Source organism: Carassius gibelio, chromosome A3 (genome assembly GCF_023724105.1).
Source record: "Carassius gibelio isolate Cgi1373 ecotype wild population from Czech Republic chromosome A3, carGib1.2-hapl.c, whole genome shotgun sequence".
NCBI lineage: Eukaryota > Metazoa > Chordata > Actinopteri > Cypriniformes > Cyprinidae > Carassius > Carassius gibelio.
The window spans coordinates 12,180,312-12,202,451 of NC_068373.1; the positions used below are offsets into that span (position 1 = coordinate 12,180,312).

The 22,140-nt window shown below is 37.7% G+C and overlaps 1 protein-coding gene across 2 annotated transcripts; it reads left to right on the plus strand.

Annotated features, from left to right (window-relative positions):
- The first annotated feature begins 1,262 nt into the window (after positions 1 to 1,262).
- Positions 1,263 to 21,112, plus strand: taok2a (TAO kinase 2a). Of its 2 annotated transcripts, none has more exons than XM_052543818.1 (20): positions 1,263 to 1,767; positions 7,110 to 7,250; positions 7,339 to 7,410; positions 7,514 to 7,615; positions 7,691 to 7,736; positions 7,966 to 8,062; positions 8,209 to 8,322; positions 10,552 to 10,643; positions 11,020 to 11,113; positions 11,750 to 11,831; positions 13,842 to 14,009; positions 14,145 to 14,351; positions 14,434 to 14,562; positions 14,660 to 14,896; positions 15,475 to 15,603; positions 15,770 to 15,973; positions 16,063 to 16,302; positions 16,670 to 16,891; positions 17,376 to 17,558; positions 17,651 to 21,112. In XM_052543818.1, the coding sequence occupies exons 2-20, from the start codon at positions 7,119 to 7,121 to the stop codon at positions 18,512 to 18,514; spliced, it is 3,414 nt and encodes a 1,137-aa protein (XP_052399778.1). In that variant the 5' UTR covers positions 1,263 to 1,767; positions 7,110 to 7,118; the 3' UTR covers positions 18,515 to 21,112. The 2 variants fall into 2 exon arrangements, with proteins under 2 accessions (XP_052399778.1, XP_052399788.1); XM_052543828.1 differs by having other exon boundaries at positions 1,281 to 1,767; positions 16,670 to 16,882.
- The last annotated feature ends 1,028 nt before the right edge of the window (positions 21,113 to 22,140 follow it).

A 22,140-nucleotide genomic window follows, 5' to 3' on the forward strand; every position in this document is an offset into this window, starting at 1 on the left:
CAATTTATAATAATGTTTTTATGTTGAAAATATCTTTAATTGTAATTTATTCCTGTGATGACAAAGCTGAATTTTAATTTCATTACTCCAGTGTCTTCAGTGTCACGTGATTCTTCAGAAATCATTGTAATACGCTGATTTGGTGCTCAAGAAACATTTATTTTTATTATAAGAATAGTCAAAAACAGCTTATTTTTGGTTATAAAACTGTATTTAAATAGCAATAAAGATTAAAAAGGAAATGATACAAATATACATATATATATTTTTTTAATTTTTTTTTTTTTTTTTCTGAATTACCTTAATCAGTGTTGTGAGGAATTATCTGTACTTTTACCTTGGCAGATTTCTATACTTTTCTCAAGTGTCATTTGATGATGACTACTTGTTTTAAAATCTAGTTTTACTGGTTTTGTTACTTTGGACAAACCCCAGAGGAAAACATTTCCCCAAGGCCTGGGTGATGATCTCATGTCCTAGAAATAACTGCCCATTCATATGTGTATATGTCACTTTGTTTTTTTGTTTGTTTTTTTCACCATTATCGTTGTTAATTGCTAAGAAAAGATGAATTCCACATTCATCAATTATAAGTCTGCTCTTCATAAAGAACTTCCATAAACTATTAAAAACCATGGATATGGTTAGCAGGAGTTCTTACAGTCTGTTGATCATCTTTGTATTATGAGCAGCAGTGTCTGGAGTGAACACTACAAAATTATGAACTGAAAACCATGGATTCCATCTTTGTATTCATTAAATTAATATTTGTTAACTGGTAATCAATTAGGGCAGCAAAATGTTTAAAAATTAACTTGACACCCACATTAACTTGAAGTGTTAACCCCCTTTAAAAGTTCAAAAGTATGTAAGTATAACACACACAGTTTGCCCTTAAAGTCCATATATGCATAGTCATTACCCAACCCTTTTTGTAATCAGTTTCGACTGGATATCTCACCTTTATGTCCTTTCAGATTCAGTTATATTATTGATTTATCTGCACTCTTTATAACACTCTCTTAAAAACATTTTTAATCGGCACAGAAATCTTTAAAAATTGTATGCTCAGTGAACAAGTTGGCATAACAGGACGTTAATGAAAACATCTCTTCTGTTTAATTCTTTTTATTTTTTGCAATGTTATATTTTAAACTTTACAGTTGTGTAACGTATGTAGCAGTTGCTTTTATGTACAACGTATCGTCAAAAAAAAAAAAATCTTTGCCCTCATAAAGATGTCAGATTCCCAACGCCACTCTTCACCGGAAACACACGGCACATAATTTTGACCATTCTTCCGGTTGGCTACTGTCCCACGTAGCCATTTTGCATTCCTGGACAAAAAAAGGGGTTTATATAGAAAGACAGTCAGACACAGAATAAAATTAGTCTTTAGCTCAATCCGAGAATCAAAAGTGCGGATGTAACTGTGCAATATGCTAGGCGCGGCAGCGGGTGACCATTCCCAACACCAGCCGCGGCCCGTATTCAATGAGGATACCTTTGGCTAGCTGGCTAACGAACCGTTAACGAAAGAGTGAGATAAAGACTTCGTAGACACTAAAGTGCAGTACGACATCCATACTTATCAAATTATACTCTAAGTAAGCTAGAAGGCGGATGTTGGTAGAAATATGGACCATGTGTTGATTTGAAACATCGCAGTGGGTAAAACAACAACAACAAACGCCCCGGTTCTCTGCAGAGCAAGCCGGATAACTGTTTATTCACCGGGAATAAAGCTCAGGATCGCAGCACGCCACGGTAAGCCAGTCAGTTGTCTTTGAACCCTTGAGTTTATAACCTAATGGTGATTGTGAGGTGTTAATAACTGCATAAAATCAGGCTTTCCGTTGTTGACAGAGGCTCAGCTTGAACCTGTCAAGAACTAGCCGGGCTTCTTCCATCATTACGGTATAACCATGAATTAGTACTAAAATACTAACAGTTCCATCTTAAGATGTCTCAAAACCTAGTCAGCTGCCAAACTAAAAGGCATCGAACACAGTATTTTGCCTGTAATGTCCCAACGTGCAGTTTGACAAGGTTTTGAGACAGCCTGTGTGTTTCTCCATTGTTTAGTTTCCCTTTTCCAGCAGAACACCGGAAACTGATTGTTCCCCCATTCCCTATTAGTATGTATACAATAGTATATAAAACTTTACACCTTTATTTATATATATATATATATATATATATATATATATATATATATATATATAAACACTTGACAACTCATTCAGCCCTGTGGCCAACAAAAGTGCTCCACTGCACACTGAGTCCACAGGAAAGGCTTTAGTGGCGTGAAAGCTTCAGCTGCACAAACACATTACGGACTTAAGTGCACTCAGAGGGTAGAATGAAGAACATTACTTGCTACAATTTAAGTACAATAATATCACATTAGACCGAGTGTAATCAATACTTGATATTTATTGTGTAATGTTAGTAGACTGTTAAAGACCTCATCAATAGTTTGTGAAGATGCTTCTCAGTCCTGGTTGCTGCACATTTTGGATGACAACCCCAGGTCTTGGAGCCGCTGTTGGTGAACTGAAGATACAACCCAGGTGGTGTTAACAGTTATTTCACCCAAAAATGAAAATGCTGTCATCAATTATTTACCCAATTCCAAGCCTATGAGAAGACATAATGAAGAGGTTTTTATTAAACCTGAAAGATTCTGTTCCTTCCATTGAGAGTGTGGAACCAAAACTTTGATGCTTCAAAAATTCATATAAGACAAGGTAAATGCAATCTATATGAATCAAAAATCATCTAAATAGACATATTTGGAAAAATTTATTTCACATGATCAGAAGTAATTGCATTTTGTCAGATAATTTAGTAAGATCTTTTAGATCTAAGTAAATCCAAACTTCGCGAGGCAGATAACGACATTCTGTGATCAAATACTGTCAACTTGTTAACAGACTCAGCGGGGCGCGGCACAACTCTGGGGTAGACATGGTTAGACAGTGTCTGCTCCATTTACAAATAATTCATATTTAAAAAAATATTTAATATATCATATAAATATAGTTTTTTAAATTTCAAGATGGTCCCACCTTTCACTTCTCGCATAACAACCCAGGCTTTCCCTCCAGGGATGAGTGATGCCTAATACATTTGAAAGATAAAGGAATACATGTCATAAGAGATCTGATGGAGAATAAACAGCTTATGACCTTTGAACAATTCACTGCAAAATATGTTCTCAATAAGAACATCTTTTTGGTTTACCACCAAATACGCAGCTTCATAAAAAAAAAATCTCAGAGTCTATTCAAATGGTTTATGCGTATCCCCAGTTGAGGAACAATTAAATAAACTTACATTATCTTGATCTGCAAAATTTTCTGTTCTATTTTGATAAGGGCAAACAAAGACAACTCAGATAAAACCTGGGTGTTATGGGAAAAGGACTTTGGGGAAGAAATTCGGACAGCTGATTGGGAAGCCGTATAAGATGCCCTCCTGTCTTGCTGATAACTCCGCATGGGAAATGCAATTTAAAATTGTTCATCGCTTGCATGTGACTCCAGCCCAAAGACATAAAGTAAACCCAAAATTCTCCAACCTCTGCAATAAACGTAAAAGACTAGAAGGAACCCTCTTCCACTGTTTCTGGAGTTGTTCGACAATACAACAATTCTGGATGGGTGTCTTAAGGGAACTGGAAAGTATATTTCGCTGCCCATTACAATTAGGACCAAAGACATGTTTACTTGGTATGAACCAAGAACTCCTGTCCAGTTCTATGTACAGGAGGGGCCTATGTTCTTCAAATCCTACTCCACTGTGCCCGCAAATGCATACTCATTTGTTGGATAACAGACAAAGCCCCATCAATAGCACAGTGGATTTACACGGCCAAAGGCCTTATTCCATATGAAGCTTTTTCAACAGCATTAAAAGATAAACCTTTTACATTTTATCAAATATGGGACCCTTTCTTCAATTATCTTGGGGCGGGGGAGACACAACGGCTAGAGCTGGGAATACATAACCTGGCATGGAAAAACTGAATAATTGCCCAATGGTGATGTAATATAATGGTATGCTTATTCTATGTTGCATATACTATTATTATATATTTTTATTATTATTATTATTATTTATTTTATTATTATTATTTGTATTTAAAATGTTATTTATTTATTTTAATGTATAATGTACTTTAATGTGTACTTTGTTGAGAATTCAAATGTATAGCCAGCTGGGCATTAGCCCAGATGTGCCAACCGTGTTTCTGTCAATGTCAAAAGCTTGAATAAAAAAATACAAAAATTACAAGATGGAAATATAGACTAGAAAATATATTTATACTTGCTCTGTCCTACGTCTCACTGTGGAGTTGCCTGTTTTGAGAAGAAACATTATTCGTGTTGAACAGGTTTTTTTTTTTTTTTAATTTGGTGCATAAAATTGAGAAAGTGATATTGAATGGTGATGTGCTACGAAATTGTTGTGAAGCAAATTATTTGTAATATTAATTGAATAATAAAAGTAACCTAATAATAATAGCCAGAAAATAACAGGTATACATTAATTGGAAATACCAAATACTCTTAATAATGGCAATATTTAATGATTTTGACTATCTCTGGCTATAGTCCTTACATGCTGGACCTCTTTCAACACTTAACACTCAACACTCTTATCGCCTTATATATTTTTATTTTTTATTTTTTTACATGTAATATTGTCCAGTAACTTGTTTTCATTAAGCATTATTTCATTTATTTGTAAGGCTACATTGTTTGATTTATGTTGAAGTGTTTAATGCCTTTTAATGGTGAGACTTTTTTGGTAATCAGGCTTTCAAAAATTAATTATAAATGTGGATTTATATTTCTCGGCCAACATATCTGCTTTCATATTTAAAGAATTATCGGTTATCAGTATTGGCCAAAATTTTCATTTCTGGGCATCCCTAGAAAAAATCTGGGATTTTTTTGGGACATATCGCTTAGGCCTATGTTGAAGGATAGTCTATTTTTCTTCACAATATTTGGCAGTTCGAGCTGTACAAACAAACACCATTGGATGTGTTAACGTGAAGAAGATGAAAAAGAAGGAACGACAGTACGACGACTCTGATTTTAAATCATCCAAGCAGGGCAGATTACTGCATCTTCATTATTAATGTGCAGCTCTGAGTCTCACTTCTAAGTGGGTCACAGACCCACAGTCTTTTATAGTGTGCGACAGATGCCAGATTGTGGCAAAAATGCCAAGCCAGAGAAGAAATCAGAAGAGTTCACAAGTTTAGAGTGGCATTTTGAATATTTGAATATTTCACACACAGTTCCATTTCCGAAAACCATTTACACCCCAACCAAACCCTTTTTTTTTTTTAGAAAAATGCCATTTGCTCACATTTTGGTGCTTTTATTATCCTGTTTCTTTTTTATTATTATTATTAAAAAAATCACATACACTACCATTCAAAAGATCTGAAAAATATTTTAAGAAGTTTCTATGCTCACCAGTGCTGCATTTAATTGATCAAAAATGCAATATAAACATTATTGTGAAATTTTATTTTATGCAGCTAGTAATTAATTCAGTACTTGATTAATTGGTTACTTGAGTAATCTGATAAAACTGCATATTTTATTTTCTACATTTTAGTAAAATCTGCCAAATGGTGTCCTTTAAACGTGTAAATTGATGGCTTGAAATAGCACTTTTTGCTAGTTGAGTCTTGTAAATGTGTCTTTTGTTATTTACCTGTTTTACCCTGCGTAACTAGATAAACTGCACCTGTAATTAAAGTGTGATTCTGTTCCTCATATTTTCAGTTTGTTGATTTGGTATGACAAAATTGTTGCTACTTGAGAATTTTTGCACTGAGATAAAAAGCCATTAGGTGACTCACGTGTTGGAACAGATGTTGTCTTAGAGGACAGTATGCACTTGATTTAAATCACTCACGTCACTAATGGTGCATTTTCACTCTGTGGTACGACTCTGCTCGGTATGACTCCGTATGCTATGGCTTGAGTTGGCTTGCATTTCCACTGCAATTTAGGACCGCTTTAGATTGGGTGGGATTATTAACATGTCGTTATTGTTGCGTCTCTACTGCCACGACTCAAGAAAAACTTTTTCAATCGCGTCGCCCCATCAAGCTATTATTGGATCCAATCCTCTGCTATCAACAAGAGGAACATCTGTACTTCCACAACAGACAACGAAACATACATTTTTGGGTTGTTAAAGAAGGTGCGCTCGTTCAAATCAGCTGCGTTCGATCCTTCGCTGACTGTGCTGCTTTAAATCTAGCTGTTCTGTTGTGTTTGTGTCGCAAGTTCAGTGATGACGATTCTCTCTGGCCAATCTGTGATCAGAGTTTATACATTATGTTTTGGTAATGGTACGGTACTAAATGGTACGGTACCAAAAATAAGTACCAGATACTGTACCCTGTGGAAAACCGTGCTGTACCATGCATTGGAAAAGCGCAATAAGGGAAAGCGTCTTTTCCTTTTAATGGCAGTTGTCAAACCAACTTTAAGATGCATACCACCTCCTGCTGCACAACACTGGCATGACAGCTGATGTAAAATAAGGATCGGGCTGAGGAGAGACCATACTGATCAGTTAAAAAATTCCTTGATCGGCCCCGATCCTAGGGACATCGCTACCTAATGCAGATTTAAAATGAACGTCTAAATTACAACATTTCTATTTGTTGTTGAAATATATAAATTTACACAGTGGCTGTCAAATCTTGTTTCATAACAAATGTATTTAAACATTAAATAAATAAGACACCACTAACAGGTAAAGTAAAATATAATGAGTATATAGTCTTATATTTAGCTAAATGCTTTTCTCTACAATTCATGTCTCTAGCGAACTAACAAGCTAACTTGCCTGAGGTATATGAAACGATACATGACATTTTGTTTACAAGCTGTTTTATTGACGTCTTTCTGCGGTCGAAGGTGTGAGATGTTAGTTCGGGTTTATTTCTCATTAAAACTAGTAGTAAAGAAGGAGAGATGATCGTGCTCACTCTCAAACTTTTTCAGTTCGGATAAGTGTACACCCATATTATTTTTCACATTCTCTCTCTCAATTTTTTTCCATCTCAGGAGCCAGTCATGCCTGCCAGTGTGCGTACTGGGAACCCGAAGGACTCCGAGGTGTCTGAACTCTTCTACAGAGATGATCCTGAGAAGCTCTTCTCTGATCTCCGGGAGATCGGTCATGGCAGCTTTGGAGCCGTGTACTTTGTAAGCAGGCTATGCCAATATTTTGTATGCATTGGGCATTTTTGTACACGTATGCTTGAGGCTCTGCATGAACATATTTTTCTTTCAGGCTCATGATGTGCGTTCCAATGAGGTGGTGGCCATTAAGAAGATGTCGTTCAGTGGCAAACAGTCCAATGAGGTCAGGATCAAAATACAGTTAGACCCTCTCTAGTACTGAATCAGACTGTTTAAAAAAAATCATGAATCATGTTTTTACTACTGGTTGGTGTGTTTGTCCCCAGAAATGGCAGGACATCATAAAGGAGGTGAAGTTCTTGCAGAAGCTCAGACACCCCAATACCATCGAATACAAAGGGTGCTACCTCAGGGAGCACACGGCATGGGTAAGCGCATACACATATGTATGTGAGCGATGTGTCTGTCTGACCTGTGCTAATGTTGTCTGTTTCTCCTGTTAGCTGGTAATGGAATACTGTCTGGGATCAGCCACTGATCTTTTAGAGGGTGAGTGGTTTGTTAACCTTTTCAAACGTCCTCCTCCCTTTTCAAATAAATCTCTTATGTTCTCCTTCCGCCGCCCTGTCTGTAATAAGAGATGTCCCTTTTTTTTTTTGCTGTCCTGTATTTGTACCCTCAACAGTTCATTTAGAAATATACGGGTGTAAATATTGTAACCATCACTGTTCTGGATTGTATTTTCCCACAGTGAAATATTTCGCCTTTTTTCCTACAGTGCATAAAAAACCTCTGCAGGAGGTGGAAATAGCTGCTATTACCCACGGTGCACTTCAGGGCCTGGCCTACCTTCACTCTCATAACATGATACACAGGTGAGACCCTTCCTGCTTTTCTTTTGATTTCAGTTTTTATCTTTACGTCTGTTCCCCTGGTTGAAGGTTCTCAGCCTGTTGTCAATAGATGTTTTTCAGTGCTGAAAGATGCATAGGTCTTTATTTCTTTCTTTTTCTTTTTCCAGAGATGTGAAGGCAGGTAATATTCTGCTAACTGAGCCCGGTCAGGTGAAGCTTGGAGATTTTGGCTCTGCCTCAATCATGTCTCCTGCCAACTCTTTTGTGGGTACACCATACTGGTAAGTTGTAAATGCAGTTTATTATTTGGTTAAAGGAGCTATGTTCTATGATTTGATTTTTACTTGAATTCATCTTCTAATTATAGCCAGGGTCTCTTCTACTAAATGAACACACAAGTAATTTTAGCATTATTTTCTGCACTGATATAACGAGACACTACAGTTTAAAAGTTTGGGGAAGGTAAGATCAATAATAAGTTAATACTCTCATTCAGAAGGGGCACAAATCCTTGGAAGTGAACACTTTTACATTGTTACAAAAAACATTATACTTCCAATAAATGCTGTTCTTGTAAACTTTCTATTCATCAGAGAATCCTGAAAAAAGGCATCGCAGTTTCTACAAAAATATTGAACAACGCAACCAATTTCAACTGTGATAATAGTAATGTAATGTTCATTATAATGTTTCTTGAGCACAAAATCAGCATATTAGAATGATTTCTGAAAAAGAAAAAAAGGATCATGCGATGCTGAAGACTGGAGTAATGTCTGCTGAAAATTCAGCTTTACTGTTACAGGAAATTGCATTTTTAAAACTTGGTGTCACCTTCAATTGTATTTTGAAATTGAAAACCGTTATTTTGACTAAAATTTGTACCAATATATATGTTATGTTAGTGTTTTTGCAGTAATCAAATTAATGTTGTCACGGTACCAAAATTTCAGTATTCAGTACCTATAGCAGTGAAAATCCATGGTTCTCTACCAATTTCAGTACCAAAGCAAAAAAAAGAAGCTAATAAAAAAAAAAAAAAAAACTTTTTATCACTTAAAATAAAACCAATGCCATTGTTTCTACTTATTTACAATTGTGTTTAAAGTTTTTCTACAAGTAATATAATTATGAAACAAATGTCACCCAAATTTAATTTGTCTTTTAATTAATTAAATTTAAATATTTAGTTTTTTGTTTAAAATTAAAACATGGAAGAAATATTGTGTGATTTATTTCTTTAAAGAGTTTTATTAATTTTTTCAACTGTATCACAGTATCACATACATTATACTAAATAATAGTAATATTTCTAGCACAATGCCTTTGTCAAAATTGACTTTTATTTTGACGGGTTTCCGTGAATACCTTTTAAACTAACACTGGTTTTACTCAAATGAAACAGTAAAATGCTTGTGAAGTGACTCCGAACAGTTCTAGTGATGTTGTTTATGTATTTATGTCCTCATTGAGACGACAGATGCTGAAATTACTGCAAGCGTCACGTGCTTCAGTCCATGTAGTAAACAAACCCACACGTCTTCATTCATACAGATACGCACAGAACATGCAGGATTCATATTTCGACAACCTTTCGCAGCTTAACATTTACAGATACTGGTCCATATGGAGATTTGATTTGATTAATTTATGCTAACTTTGACATTCCGTGACTGTCCATATTAAAATGTAAGTTTCATTTTCAGGACTGGAAATTGAGATTCCGTCCGCGTTTTCTGCTTTGCGGAAATCATAGCGCTGTATGCGTCAAGAACCGGGTACACTGTACCACCGGTACTTAAAGAAACCTGGTACCGTGACATTTTACTTTTTTTTTTTTTTTTTTTGTACCGACTTGGTACCGAAGTACCGGGTCTTTTTACAACACTAAATCAAATAAATGCAACCTGGTTAAGGAAAAGAGACTTGTTTCTAAAACATAAAAATTTCTCATGAACCCCAAACTTTTGAACAGTAGTTAATATTGTAATAAAGGGTCATATTTACCTAATACAAAGACACTTTTAATGCTCCACACAGAGACTTCCATTAAATTTTGAGTAACAACACGCACGTTTTAGAATCAGAATTTTGAACTGAATCACTGAACTAATATTTAAACTACGTTTGAACTAGTTTGCGTTGATGAACTGAATCGATCACTTCTTACACCATTTTTGCTTCTAATATTGAAATCTAAGATGCTGTGAACTGTTTTTACTTTCTCATATTTGCAAGTCATGACAAGGATTGCAAAACAAGTCTAAGCTTTAGAAAACGTAATGAAAAACTAAATAGAAATTATTGCAGCAGTCACAATGCTGCCCATAGAAAATATATGTTTTAAATTGCCAATTTTAGACCCAGTCTTTTGTCTATTATTGGTCTGGGTAAACTATGAAGAGCCTGAATTGTGAATATTAATGTGTGTCTGTGCAGTACATTGTGCTTTTATTTTTTTAAAAATGCAAAGAAAGTCTTGTTTATCATGATCCATCCCTTCTCTTGTTTAGGATGGCCCCAGAAGTGATACTAGCCATGGATGAGGGGCAGTATGATGGGAAGGTGGACGTGTGGTCTCTTGGCATCACCTGCATTGAACTAGGTTTGTGATAGTTTAAAAGCGATCCATGACGTCCCACCTCCCACTGACCCCTGAAACTTCAGGTCATGTCAGCTATTAAGGGAGTTTATTTAGGCCAGTGTGTTTCGCTGCTTGCGAGACTGTGTTGTGTCTATGTCTTTTGCTATGGAAAGGGATTTGGGTTTTAGTGTCTAAGCTGCTTTGGGTAGTTAGCTAACTTCCACTCTTTCCGTTACTTTCAACCTCCCATCGTTTTTTTTTATTTATTCATACCTCTTAGTCTTTCGGATTCATTGCAGCACTAATTCTGGTCTCTCATCCTTTTCTTCTTACTTTTGACTGATTTTTCTGTGTGTTTGCACTGGTTTCATATTTCTGTTTGTCTTTCTCTCTCTAGCTGAAAAGAAGCCACCCTTGTTCAATATGAATGCTATGAGTGCCTTATACCACATTGCGCAAAACGAAAGCCCTGTCCTGGCGTCATACCACTGGTGAGAACTTTGGTCTAGATTTTTCCTGTCATCTCATTTTCTTATCTTAACCTTTTGTTTTTGTCTTTTTCTCCTACATTTGCAATCAGTTTATTCGTTTTTCAGATTTAGCAATTTGTGGGTGAACTTCTATTTTATTAGCTGCTAAAAAATAATTTTATGCTAGAATTTGCTAATTTGTATAAGCAAATTCTTGCTTAATACTTTGAATATTTTATTGTAATAAAATAATCAATCATCCATTATCAATGAACTGGGTACCTGTAATGAGGGGCAATGTGCTCTTAATTGTGGAAAAATACAATGTCTTTTGTAAAGATAAAATTCCAGTTTGGGTTTGGTGCAGTAAAGATTAGAGTTGAGTTTTCTTTATTCTAGCTTCTCTCTCTCTCTCTCTCTCTCACCAACCCCCCCCCCCCCCCCCCCCCCTCAATTAAATAGAAGTTGCTGGGTTGAAGCCTTCCACAACAAATTTTTTAAATGGCTGGGCTGTCAGTGTCCATTTGTCTATTGAAAACAGATTTATATATATTTGCAGTGTCATGTTTTTCTATGTATCATGTATTTTTGGTGTTTTATGTATTGTGCCTTTGTGTGTTTTAACTTTTCCTTTGTCACTCCCTCTCTTTAATGCAGGTCAGACTACTTCCGTAACTTTGTGGACTCTTGTCTTCAAAAGATCCCTCAGGACAGGCCTACCTCAGATGTGCTGCTCAATGTGAGACTTAAACACACACACACACACACACACTGTATTCATTCTTTCATTCACATATGTTCTCTCCTCCTCTGACTTTTGATCTAGATAGGCCTTTCATCATTACCTAATCGCCTTGAAGTGATTAGTTTTAAACAATCGTAATTATTATACACTTTATATTCCAGTACAATATAGAAATGTCATGAGATACGTATTTTTCACAACATTTGTGGCACCTTACACAAACTAGGGATGCTCTGATCTGTATTTTTCACCTCTGATTCCGATTTTCTGATCTACTAAATACAGACTACTTCATTATAAAGAAAAATAAACAATACAATTATGTTGGTAGTAGTAAGTTAATTCTCATGGGAGGCAATTGTAACAATAAAATCTGCTATTTTATTAGGTACAATACAAAGCAGTTAATTCAAAAATAAAACTAAATCAGCTAAGCTATGAATTATTGAGCTATAATCAAACTCTAAACAGCAGTATTGGAGATGCTGTATTGTTCCTCAATAGGGTATCAGGTGTCCTTTATGCTTAATGCAGGCAGCATCTTCAGTATTGCTATTCAGAAATGTAATTAAATGAAAAATAACACTGCTTAGTGTTCACTGTATAAATAATATATGGATTAAGCTTTGTTAAAGTTGTTTTGTTGTTTGATTACCATTGACACAGACAGTAGCAGGTATTTATATGCTACCGTCCCTTTAAGACCTTGTACAAAGATCACTGATGATGATACACATCTGATTTCATTCTGTTTATGTTCACTTCACTTAAGACATAACCAACTGTGTTAACACAAATACTTGCCGAAATGGAAATTAAGATAATTTTGGTCATGTACACACTGCAAGTATCAGGAATGACAGTCACATGTAAATGCGCAAGGAGGCACCGAAAGTGAAATGATTTCAGTGTCCGCGCTTTTTGAAACATGTCTCTCTGTGTGCGTGTTTTGAGTGCGTGTGTGCACAGATAACAGCGTGCAAGAACCAATTTAGTTATTTTTTGCTTCTTACACTTGAATGGTAAGACTTAGAAACACGTGCAAATGATGAACGTTCACTCTATGCTGGTTAAACTGTGCAACTAACTTGTGTGTCACATGCGTGCTGAGCCGTGAGGCCTGGGACACATGGATCACTGACTTTTTTACACTGCACCCCTGCTCTCACCAGATGGCACCCCAGTTGAGAAACACTGGGTTGATCTGTCAAAAAGCTTTTATTAACAATTCATCAACTATATTTTAAGACATTATGACCTAAATTTGGAGTCATTTGAAAAAGTAAACACAACTGTATCATTCAGAGGACTGAGGTCAAAGATATTTACTGTTTTTGAAAGGAGCTTTTATGATAATCAAGGCTGCATTTACACAATGTTGTGAAAAATAGTTACAATTTAAAGTAACCGTTTTCAGACTTCTTTTCTGCAGCAGTTACAACCAGTATTCATTGCCACATGGTCCTTCAAAAGTCATTGTAATATGCTGATTTAGTGCTCAATTAATATTTCTTCTTATTGTTATTGTTATTAATGTTGAATGTTTGATGAAAAAAAAACAGCATTTATTTGAAAGAAATATTTTGTAACATTGTAAATGCTGCAGTTCAGGAAGATTGAGTCTGAGCAGCAGCATTTATAAGAAATAGAAATCTTTTGTATCGTTATACATTTGTTTTACGACCATATGGTTCTATAGTCTGCCAATGATTTGTATGATGCAAGAAACCGAACAATTTCAATCACAAGAACAATAGTAAATATAAGAAACAAAGAAAAAATTGCCTTTACACTTCCAGTGGCTGGTGGCTAATAGCTCATACCGGATATATTAGGCTTATACTGCAGGTGACAAAATTGACAATTAAGTTAATAATAGCTATTATTAGTATGACATATAACTGTGACTGTAGCTCATACATCTTTATACACACACGCGCTGAGATTGTGTAATGAAGTTCATCTATACAGCTCTGTGGTTCACACCATGTATTCCCTTCACAGCATCATTTCCTTTCCCGAGAGCGCCCCCATTCTGTAGTGATGGATCTGATCACCCGCACCAAAGACGCTGTGCGAGAGCTGGACAACTTGCAGTACAGGAAGATGAAGAAGATCCTGTTTCAGGAAACTCACAATGGTCCCACACAGGAAGGAGGAGAGGACGAAGAGGTACATCCAGAGGCTTGTCAAACTTGGATCGCTCTGTCTAGTTCAGGCCAGAGTCTGCTATTTTGTTATTATTCTGTACTACAGAAATCGGGAAAGATCATGACATCTTGTTTGTGTGTGTGTGCGTGCATGTAGGAAGCAGAGCAGTATCTCTTGCAGACGGGCACCATGAATAGTATGGAGAGCTCTCAGTCTGTTCCCTCCATGTCCATCAGTGCCAGCTCCCAGAGTTCCTCTGTCAACAGCCTGGCCGATGGCTCCGATGACAGTGCGGAGATAGCCATGATGCAGGAGGGAGAACAGACGGTCACATCTAACAGCTCCATCATTCACCGCCCCACTGTACGTTATCAAGGCCGGACAGCACACAGTCTTCTCAAACGGTCTTTTCCTTGACTAATTGTTTTGTCCATCCATTTGCCAGCCACGTGATAATATTTATGACGACCCTTATCAGCCGGAGATGGAGTCTCCACAGCAGGCATCCTCGGCCGCTCGGAGGAGGGTGCACAGAAACAGAGACCATTTCGCCACCATCCGCACGGCCTCTCTTGTAAATCCCCTGACTGACCTGCAGCTCAGAGTCCATATGTTTTCTTTATATCGGAAGACAAACAACTTTCTTTTTATTTTCTCTCTTTTTATTTTAGGTGACCCGTCAGATTCAGGAGCACGAACAGGGCTCAGCTCTGAGGGAGCAGATGTCCGGATACAAGCGCATGAGGAGGCAGCACCAAAAACAACTGCTGGGTCTGGAGAACAAACTCAAGTCTGAGATGGATGAACATCAGCTCAGACTGGACAAAGAGCTGGAGACCCAGAGAAACAACTTTAGCAGCGAAGCAGACAAGTTGAGTAAGAAACATCAGGCCATCCTGGAAAAAGAGGTGAGGAGGGGAAAAAAAGATACTAAATGTTTCACGTCATGTGCAAGAATTGACATATCATATGCTCTCCAAGGCTGCATTTATTTGATGAAAAATACAGTAAAAACAAATGTAAAAAAAAATTATTGCAATTTAAAAAATATATATATATATATATATATATATATATATATATATATATATATATATATATATATATATAATTTTTTTTTTTTTTTTTTTATTATTATTATTTTTATTAATATTCTTTTTTATTTATTTATTTATTTTTATTCTTTGTTGGAAAAGCTAAGTTTGCTGCCGTTATTACATTTGATCCCTCAAAAATCATTCTAATATACTGATTTGGTGTTCAAAGGACATTTCTTATTTTTGTGGACATTGATGCAATGCTTTTTCATTATTCTTTGATGAATCGAAAGTTCAAAAGAACAGCATTAATTTGAAATTCAAATCTTTTTGTAATATGTTTTACTATCACTTTTCATGCATCCTTGTACACCACACATTTGAATGGTAGTGTTTGTGTATATATGTATTCTTTATAAATGTATATATTTATCTGTTGTGTTATTCAGATTAAAGCTGCGCAGGCAGAAGAGAAAAAATTTCAACAGCACATATTGAACCAGCAGAAGAAAGAACTCAACAGTCTGCTGGATTCCCAGAAACGCCAGTACAGGCAACGCAAGGAGCAGCTCAAGGAGGTACACTGTCGAAGAGTCAGCTGTCCTTATGGCTTCATGACTATGAATTCAGAAATAATAAAATAGTCAGACTGTTCATGTCTTTTGACTTGCACCATATTCATCAATCTCATTTCTTATCCTTAACTTGCTTTTCTCACCTTGAAATTCTTCCCCACGGCTACAGGAGCTGAGTGAGAACCAGTCCACGCCGAAGCGAGAGAAGCAGGAATGGTTGGTAAGGCAGAAAGAGTGTCTGCAGCAGATCCAGGCTGAGGAAGAAGCTTCATTATTACGGCGACAGAGGCAGTATTATGAGCTGCAGTGCCGGCAGTATAAGAGGAAGATGCTGCTTGCAAGACACAATCTGGAGCAGGACCTGCTCAGAGAGGTTAGACGGAGACATTTATGAAAGCTTTTCCCTTTCTACCTCACTGTTTGTCTTTTAATCTCTTGCTATGTCTTTATTTGTCCCTGTAGGACTTGAATAAACGTCAGACACAGAAGGATCTGGAGTGCGCCATGTTGTTGAGACATCACGAGTCCACTCAAGAGCTGGAGTTTAGGCAGCTGGGGCTGGTCCAGCGCACTCGGGCCGACCTGATCCGAACACAGCACCAGAGCGAGCTGGCCAACCAGATGGAGTATAATAAGCGGCGTGAGCAGGAACTCCATCAGAAACACAATGTGGAGGTCCGCCAGCAACCCAAGAGCTTAAAGGTGAGGGGATTTTTTTGTGTTTGGTAAAATGCTTTAAAAATGATTCAGTCATAATTTTTGTCCAATTTTAATTCTACCTTCATTTGAATGCATTCCTATGTATCCTGTTTGTTATTGAAATTCTGATTGAATTGGATTTTGAAAGGCATTCAGAATTCAGGTTTTAGTGCCACACATGTTGTTTAAGTAAAGACTCATGTTTGGCAGTTGCAAGGGTGAGATGGCACAGTTAAACCCAACCGTCTAAGATGAAACCTACATGTAATCAAACATTCCAATGATGTTAATGCACACCAGATGATTAGGGGACATTTGTTTGCTTGAATGTGACGTTCTCAAGTATGTTTCTTGCACTTTGATCTTTCAGACGAAAGAGCTCCAGATCAAACGTCAGTTCCAAGACACCTGTAAGATTCAGACACGGCAGTACAAAGCCTTGCGGAACCACCTGCTGGAAACCACGCCCAAATCGGAACATAAAATAGTACTGAAGCGACTCAAAGAGGAGCAGACGCGTAAACTGGCCATCTTGGCCGAGCAGTACGACCATTCCATCAAAGACATGCTGTCCACACAGGCTGTGAGTAAGGCAAGGAGAAGACCATTTTTAATGCTTTGTTTCGTTTCAAGTGGTGCACAATCACAGGGTGATATGAAGTAACAAGAATAATGCATGTATGCAAACACATACTTGGGTTAATGTCACAGGAACCAGTCAAGATCATTTTTTTCTCCCTTACTATAAATACTTTTTTTTTTTTATGCATAATATAAAGGTAGTTATTAAGTGCTTTTAATAATGCATCTTTTCCATATAATAAATTTTTTGCATCACAATAATGTGTAGAGGGGGAAAAAAGGACCTGAAATATGCTTGCTTCTGTTTTAACAGAATACAAAATAAAGTTTCTCTTTCTTTTGATTTTGAGGTGAAATATGAATGGAAATTTTCTTGACAGGTTGCATGAAGTTTTCCACTTAATCCACAGTTCCTTTTAACCATCACACTGGACCTAAATCTCTTTATTGGCGGCTTCTCTACTGATGTCCTGCCTCTCTTGTTTACCCAACAGTTGCGATTGGATGAGACTCAGGAGGACGAGTACCGAGCGCTGCGCATGCAGCTGCAGCAGGAATTGGAGCTGCTGAATGCCTATCAGAGCAAAATAAAGATGCACACAGACACGCAGCACGAGAGAGAGGTCAAAGACCTGGAGCAGAGGGTGTCTATACGGAGAGCTCTACTTGAGCAGAGGGTGAGCGAGAGAAATGGATTGAATATTCCTGAATGAATAGATTGTGATGGCTCTGTTCCAAAACAGTCGGTCACCGTTTTGCCTCTTTTCAGATCGAGGAGGAGATGTTGTCTCTGCAGAATGAGCGCTCTGAGCGAATCCGGGCTCTGCTCGAGTACCAAGCTCGAGAAATTGAGTCCTTTGACTCCGAAAGCATGCGCCTGGGCTTTAGTAACATGGCTTTGAGCGGCATCCCTGCCGAGGCTTACAATCAGGGTTACCCCAACCCTCCCTCATCTGGACCTGGGGGCTGGCCGTCCCGTCCTGTGCCCCGCTCGGGCAGCCAGTGGAGCCACGGAGTCCAACACTCAGCGGCGCCGCCCTCCTGGCGTAGTCAAAACAGTACAGCCGGGTTCAGCCAGGGGGAGCAAATCTCCAGCCGAGAGAGGGATTTAGATGGTATGGGTGCCCGTGGCTTTCCAAGCTCTCGCACCTCCGCCTCGTCAGCATCGTCCTCGTCCTCGCATCATCACCTCCGCTACATCCCGCAGCAGTTCCACCACCAGAGCACCCCACACCTGTACAGCCGAGAGAGAGAGTGGGGAGGTGGCAGTGGAGGAGGAGCTCACCCCTCATCTTCATCCTCCTCTCATGGCCACTCGCATCACGTTTCTACCCATGCCTCTTCCCAGTCCCTTGGTCTCCTCCCTCCACCACCACCTCCTCCGCCCATCTCACTTTCCTCATGTTCTCCTCCATCCTCCTCCTCCTCTTCTTCCTCTCAGAGTGGCTACGGAGGAAGGGGCGAGAGTTTGGCTGTGAGGGGCCCCAGCCTGATGGCTCTGAGAAACAGTCCAGGGCCTCTTCGGAGAACAGCCTCGGGTGGAGGTGCCGGCGGGTCGGCAGATGGAGGTTTAAGCCGAAGCACATCAGTAACATCGCACATTTCCAACGGATCCCACCTCTCCTACTCGTAGAGGCTCATACAGGAAGCTCAGATGGTACAGTTGAACGTTTTGGGGAGAAAAGGCCTTCACATAGCTCATTTAGGAGTCAAACTGGGAGAAACAGTATTTAGATGGGTACTTACAAGAAGATAGATCTCAGGGTTTTGGGATTCAGGAGGGCTCAGGGTTTAGATCAGGAACAGGAAAGACAAGAGATGTACTGTAACAGGAGCAGAAAGCTATGCTGTTGAGTGAGTGGGAGGGAAGAGATGGAAATAAATAAGTGGTGCCAAGACTGCAGATCGGGCTCTTCCTCAGCCGGTTCATTTTGCTTTAGTTTTATTTTTAAACTGTCAGACAGAACCAATGAATTCTGCTCTTTCATGTCCAGGTATTTGCTTGCACATCTAAAGGTTTAAGATAATATTTTATGCTTAATCCTGGACCATATTAAGCTGAATTTATTTAGTGCAATTCAATTAAAGAATGGTTTTATTTTTAAAGGAATAGTTTGCCAAAAAACTGTCATTTATCTCATGGTCACGTTGTTACGAGCCCTACATACGGTTGTTTTTTTTTTTTCATAGAACACTCAGTTAATATTGACTAAAGAGTGTAACTTGAGTTTGAGCCAGAGGATGATGAGTCCTACTAATGTCAGTTTTACTGCTAACGGAGGCGAAGCGAGTGAGTCGGATGCAATAGAAGGTGCTGTAGCATGTTTCAGGGAGATGAGGCATAAACTGAGGAACTGAAAGGGTGTTTTAAACTGATTTTTGTGTAATTATATAGATAGCACTCAAACAACGCTAAAATAACGTCTATCAGTGATGGTTTTTAAACTGTACATTTGTATTTGAGTCGAGGCCAGGAGGCAGTTTTTTATTTTAAGTTGATTTTTGTATTCTGTATTTGGTTTATAACAATGTCACGTGTCATACTGCCATCTAGAGGCTCAGCTGACCTAAAGCAGCTCCGCCCACTGTCCTTATAAGGGCAAGCTGCCATTTAAGTTGCATTTGGTTTTAACTGGGCTGTAATTGAGTGTCTGTTTTTAGCGTAAGATGAAAAAATTACTTTTAAAAAGAGATTGAACCTGGCTGGGTGAGCAAGCCATTTCCTTGACTGTGTAAATATTATGTACATGTCCAAAAGAGAGTTGGGTTACAAGTTTCTGTGCACGAGACGGATGTACAGAGATCATTTGTATACAACAATTACACAACAGACGTTTATATATGACTTTGAATATATATGTGTATATTACATCACCTGTCAAAGCTTTTAAAGGGAAAGTCCTAAGATTGTTTCCTGTTCAACACTTTTGATCTATATTGTACTTATACAATGTGTATATACAAGCACTAACTCTTATATAGGGTAATAGTAATTTTGCTATGTGAATTGGAAAGTGAGACGGAGAAAAAAGATACTGTCATTGTTAATACACCTACTACTGCCGCTGTTATATTTGTGTTGTACACTAATTTTTCTTTTTACAATCTGTTTTTTTTTTTAAGACTTTGTTGTTGTCGTTTTTTAAACAATGCTTACCACTAGGTGGGAAATGTTGGCAGTGTCACAGTAGGAATTTTAAAGCTCCAAGTTTTAGATAAAACAAAACAAATAACAAAAAAGGACTACCTATCCCAGCATTCCTTGTTCAATCTCAGGGTAGGAGTCTGTTGTGCAGTGCGTTGTCAGGGGAGTAGTATTTTAGAGGCAGTATTAAACTTGTACAGAACATTTTACGAGATTTTAGCTGTATAGAACATTTCTAGAAGACTTTAAAGTGTCAGACACCCCCGTTCGATCCACTTGTTTTTCCTTCCATTTCGTTTTCTGGAATGATTTACTTTTATTTTTACATTTTTATGCACAAAATGGACAAAAGGCATCACAAGCTGTTTACTTTAAAAACAAAGATCTCCAGGGTCCCCATAAGAACGCGGTGAAAGACGAAGCTCGATTTTGCCAGTAATGTAATATTTTTCCTTTGGGAAAACCGAAATCTTTTGCGCTCCCACACTGCCAGCTCTCTTTAGACACCAGCGTTCACTCGGATTCTCCCTTCGCTCTCCTGAACCGAGACATGCAGTACCTCACTTCCCTGTGCCTGGCCGATCACTTCTTACTCCAGTGTTTTCAGTGTTCACTTCCTTCTCAAACACATTTTCCACACATCACCGCATTCCCTTATGTCCTTACTTTACTTGGTTGCTAATTTCTGTGGAAAGAAAATGAGAGAGAAAAAAATCCTCCGCTCATCTTAGCTCTGGGCTACCATGTAATGTGTTTACAGCAACACATGCTGGATTCTTATTGGTGGATCCTATTGAGGGGGTGGAATAGGAAACATAAGGTATATGTATGAAATTGCTGCCATCATCCTGCAGTGTTTAAAGAATTGGAGCTAAAATGGTGGAGCTGCAGTTGCCTGGAAGTGTGCGTGTAGCCTGTGCTGAAATGTATTGCAAATTTGTGATTAAAATGGTGATGGAGAGCATGGTTGTTCAGGGAGCTCTGAGAAATAGGCCAAATTGCATTCAGGTGAAATGAACTCAACACATGGGCTATAGAACTTGTACAGAAAATGATTTATAAGTCATTAAAAAGGATTCAAACAAATTGACCTTTCACGGTGTGATCTGTCTGCGTTATTGCACAATTGTCTTCAGCCCCTCTAGCCAGTTTTCTGAACGATGAGTGTGCATCTTCCACGCACCGTCACCACAGTGATGCTGAAGCTAGAGAAAAGAAAGTTTCCATAGAGACCGAGGCAGTACTAAATGGGAATTTCTGATCGCTCCCAAAAATCACATGTTGGTTCTGGTGTAAGGCTATTTTTAAGTCACAAAATCATTCCATTTATTTAGGGGATATCTTGCGGTTCCGTTCTGTACATTTGTTTCTATTCCACAGTGTTCTTGTTTTAAGGGCATTGCAATTACATTTTCATCTAAAGATAGCTAAACAACAGATAAAAACAATAAGATAATTGTCAGGTTGGCAGGTAAGCCACATGTTGACATTCCAACCTGACAATTATCTTATTGTATTTATCTGTTGTTTAGCTATCTTTAGATGAAAAGACTGGTGAAGTTCCTAGAATGGTCTTTTTAGTTTCGGTTCCTTTTATGTAATATTGTAACCATAAGCTAAAGTTGTTACAACTGTACAAGGAGGTTTTTGTGATTAACCTAACTTATCTTAATATACTAATTTACACAATGCTCTGTAATGGTTAAGGTTTTTATTTTATGACTAGCTTTTTTTTATAGTAGCCTATAACTTGACACATTTTACGGTGGTTAAACATAAAATATTTTCTAGTGGTTTAATGTGTAATTTTCCATAATCAAACAGCATTTATTGCAATTAATTAAACTGACATTGCATATGAATCGTGTTTTTATTATTATTCTTAGAAAATATAATAATATATAATATATTCTAAAATATAATGGGATAATAAACATTTTATCAAAGTAAACCATTTATTACAAAAATAAATGCACCTTATTCAGATTTATTTAGTGCTAATGGCCTACAGACATGTCAAGGAATTTGGCTACAGTTGTCGTATTCGTTTTGTATTTCATTTGGAAACCAAGATCCTAGAGTCTGGAGAAAGGGGGGAGAAGCTCATAGCTCAA

Excerpts from the sequence above, each read along its gene's own strand:
- taok2a (XM_052543818.1), top strand. The coding sequence starts at position 7,119 with ATGCCTGCCAGTGTGCGTACTGGGAACCCGAAGGACTCCGAGGTGTCT. Across the intron at positions 7,616-7,690 it reads TCAGGGAGCACACGGCATGG|CTGGTAATGGAATACTGTCT; the intron begins GTAAGCGCATAC and ends TTCTCCTGTTAG. Across the intron at positions 14,352-14,433 it reads CCATCATTCACCGCCCCACT|CCACGTGATAATATTTATGA; the intron begins GTACGTTATCAA and ends TCCATTTGCCAG.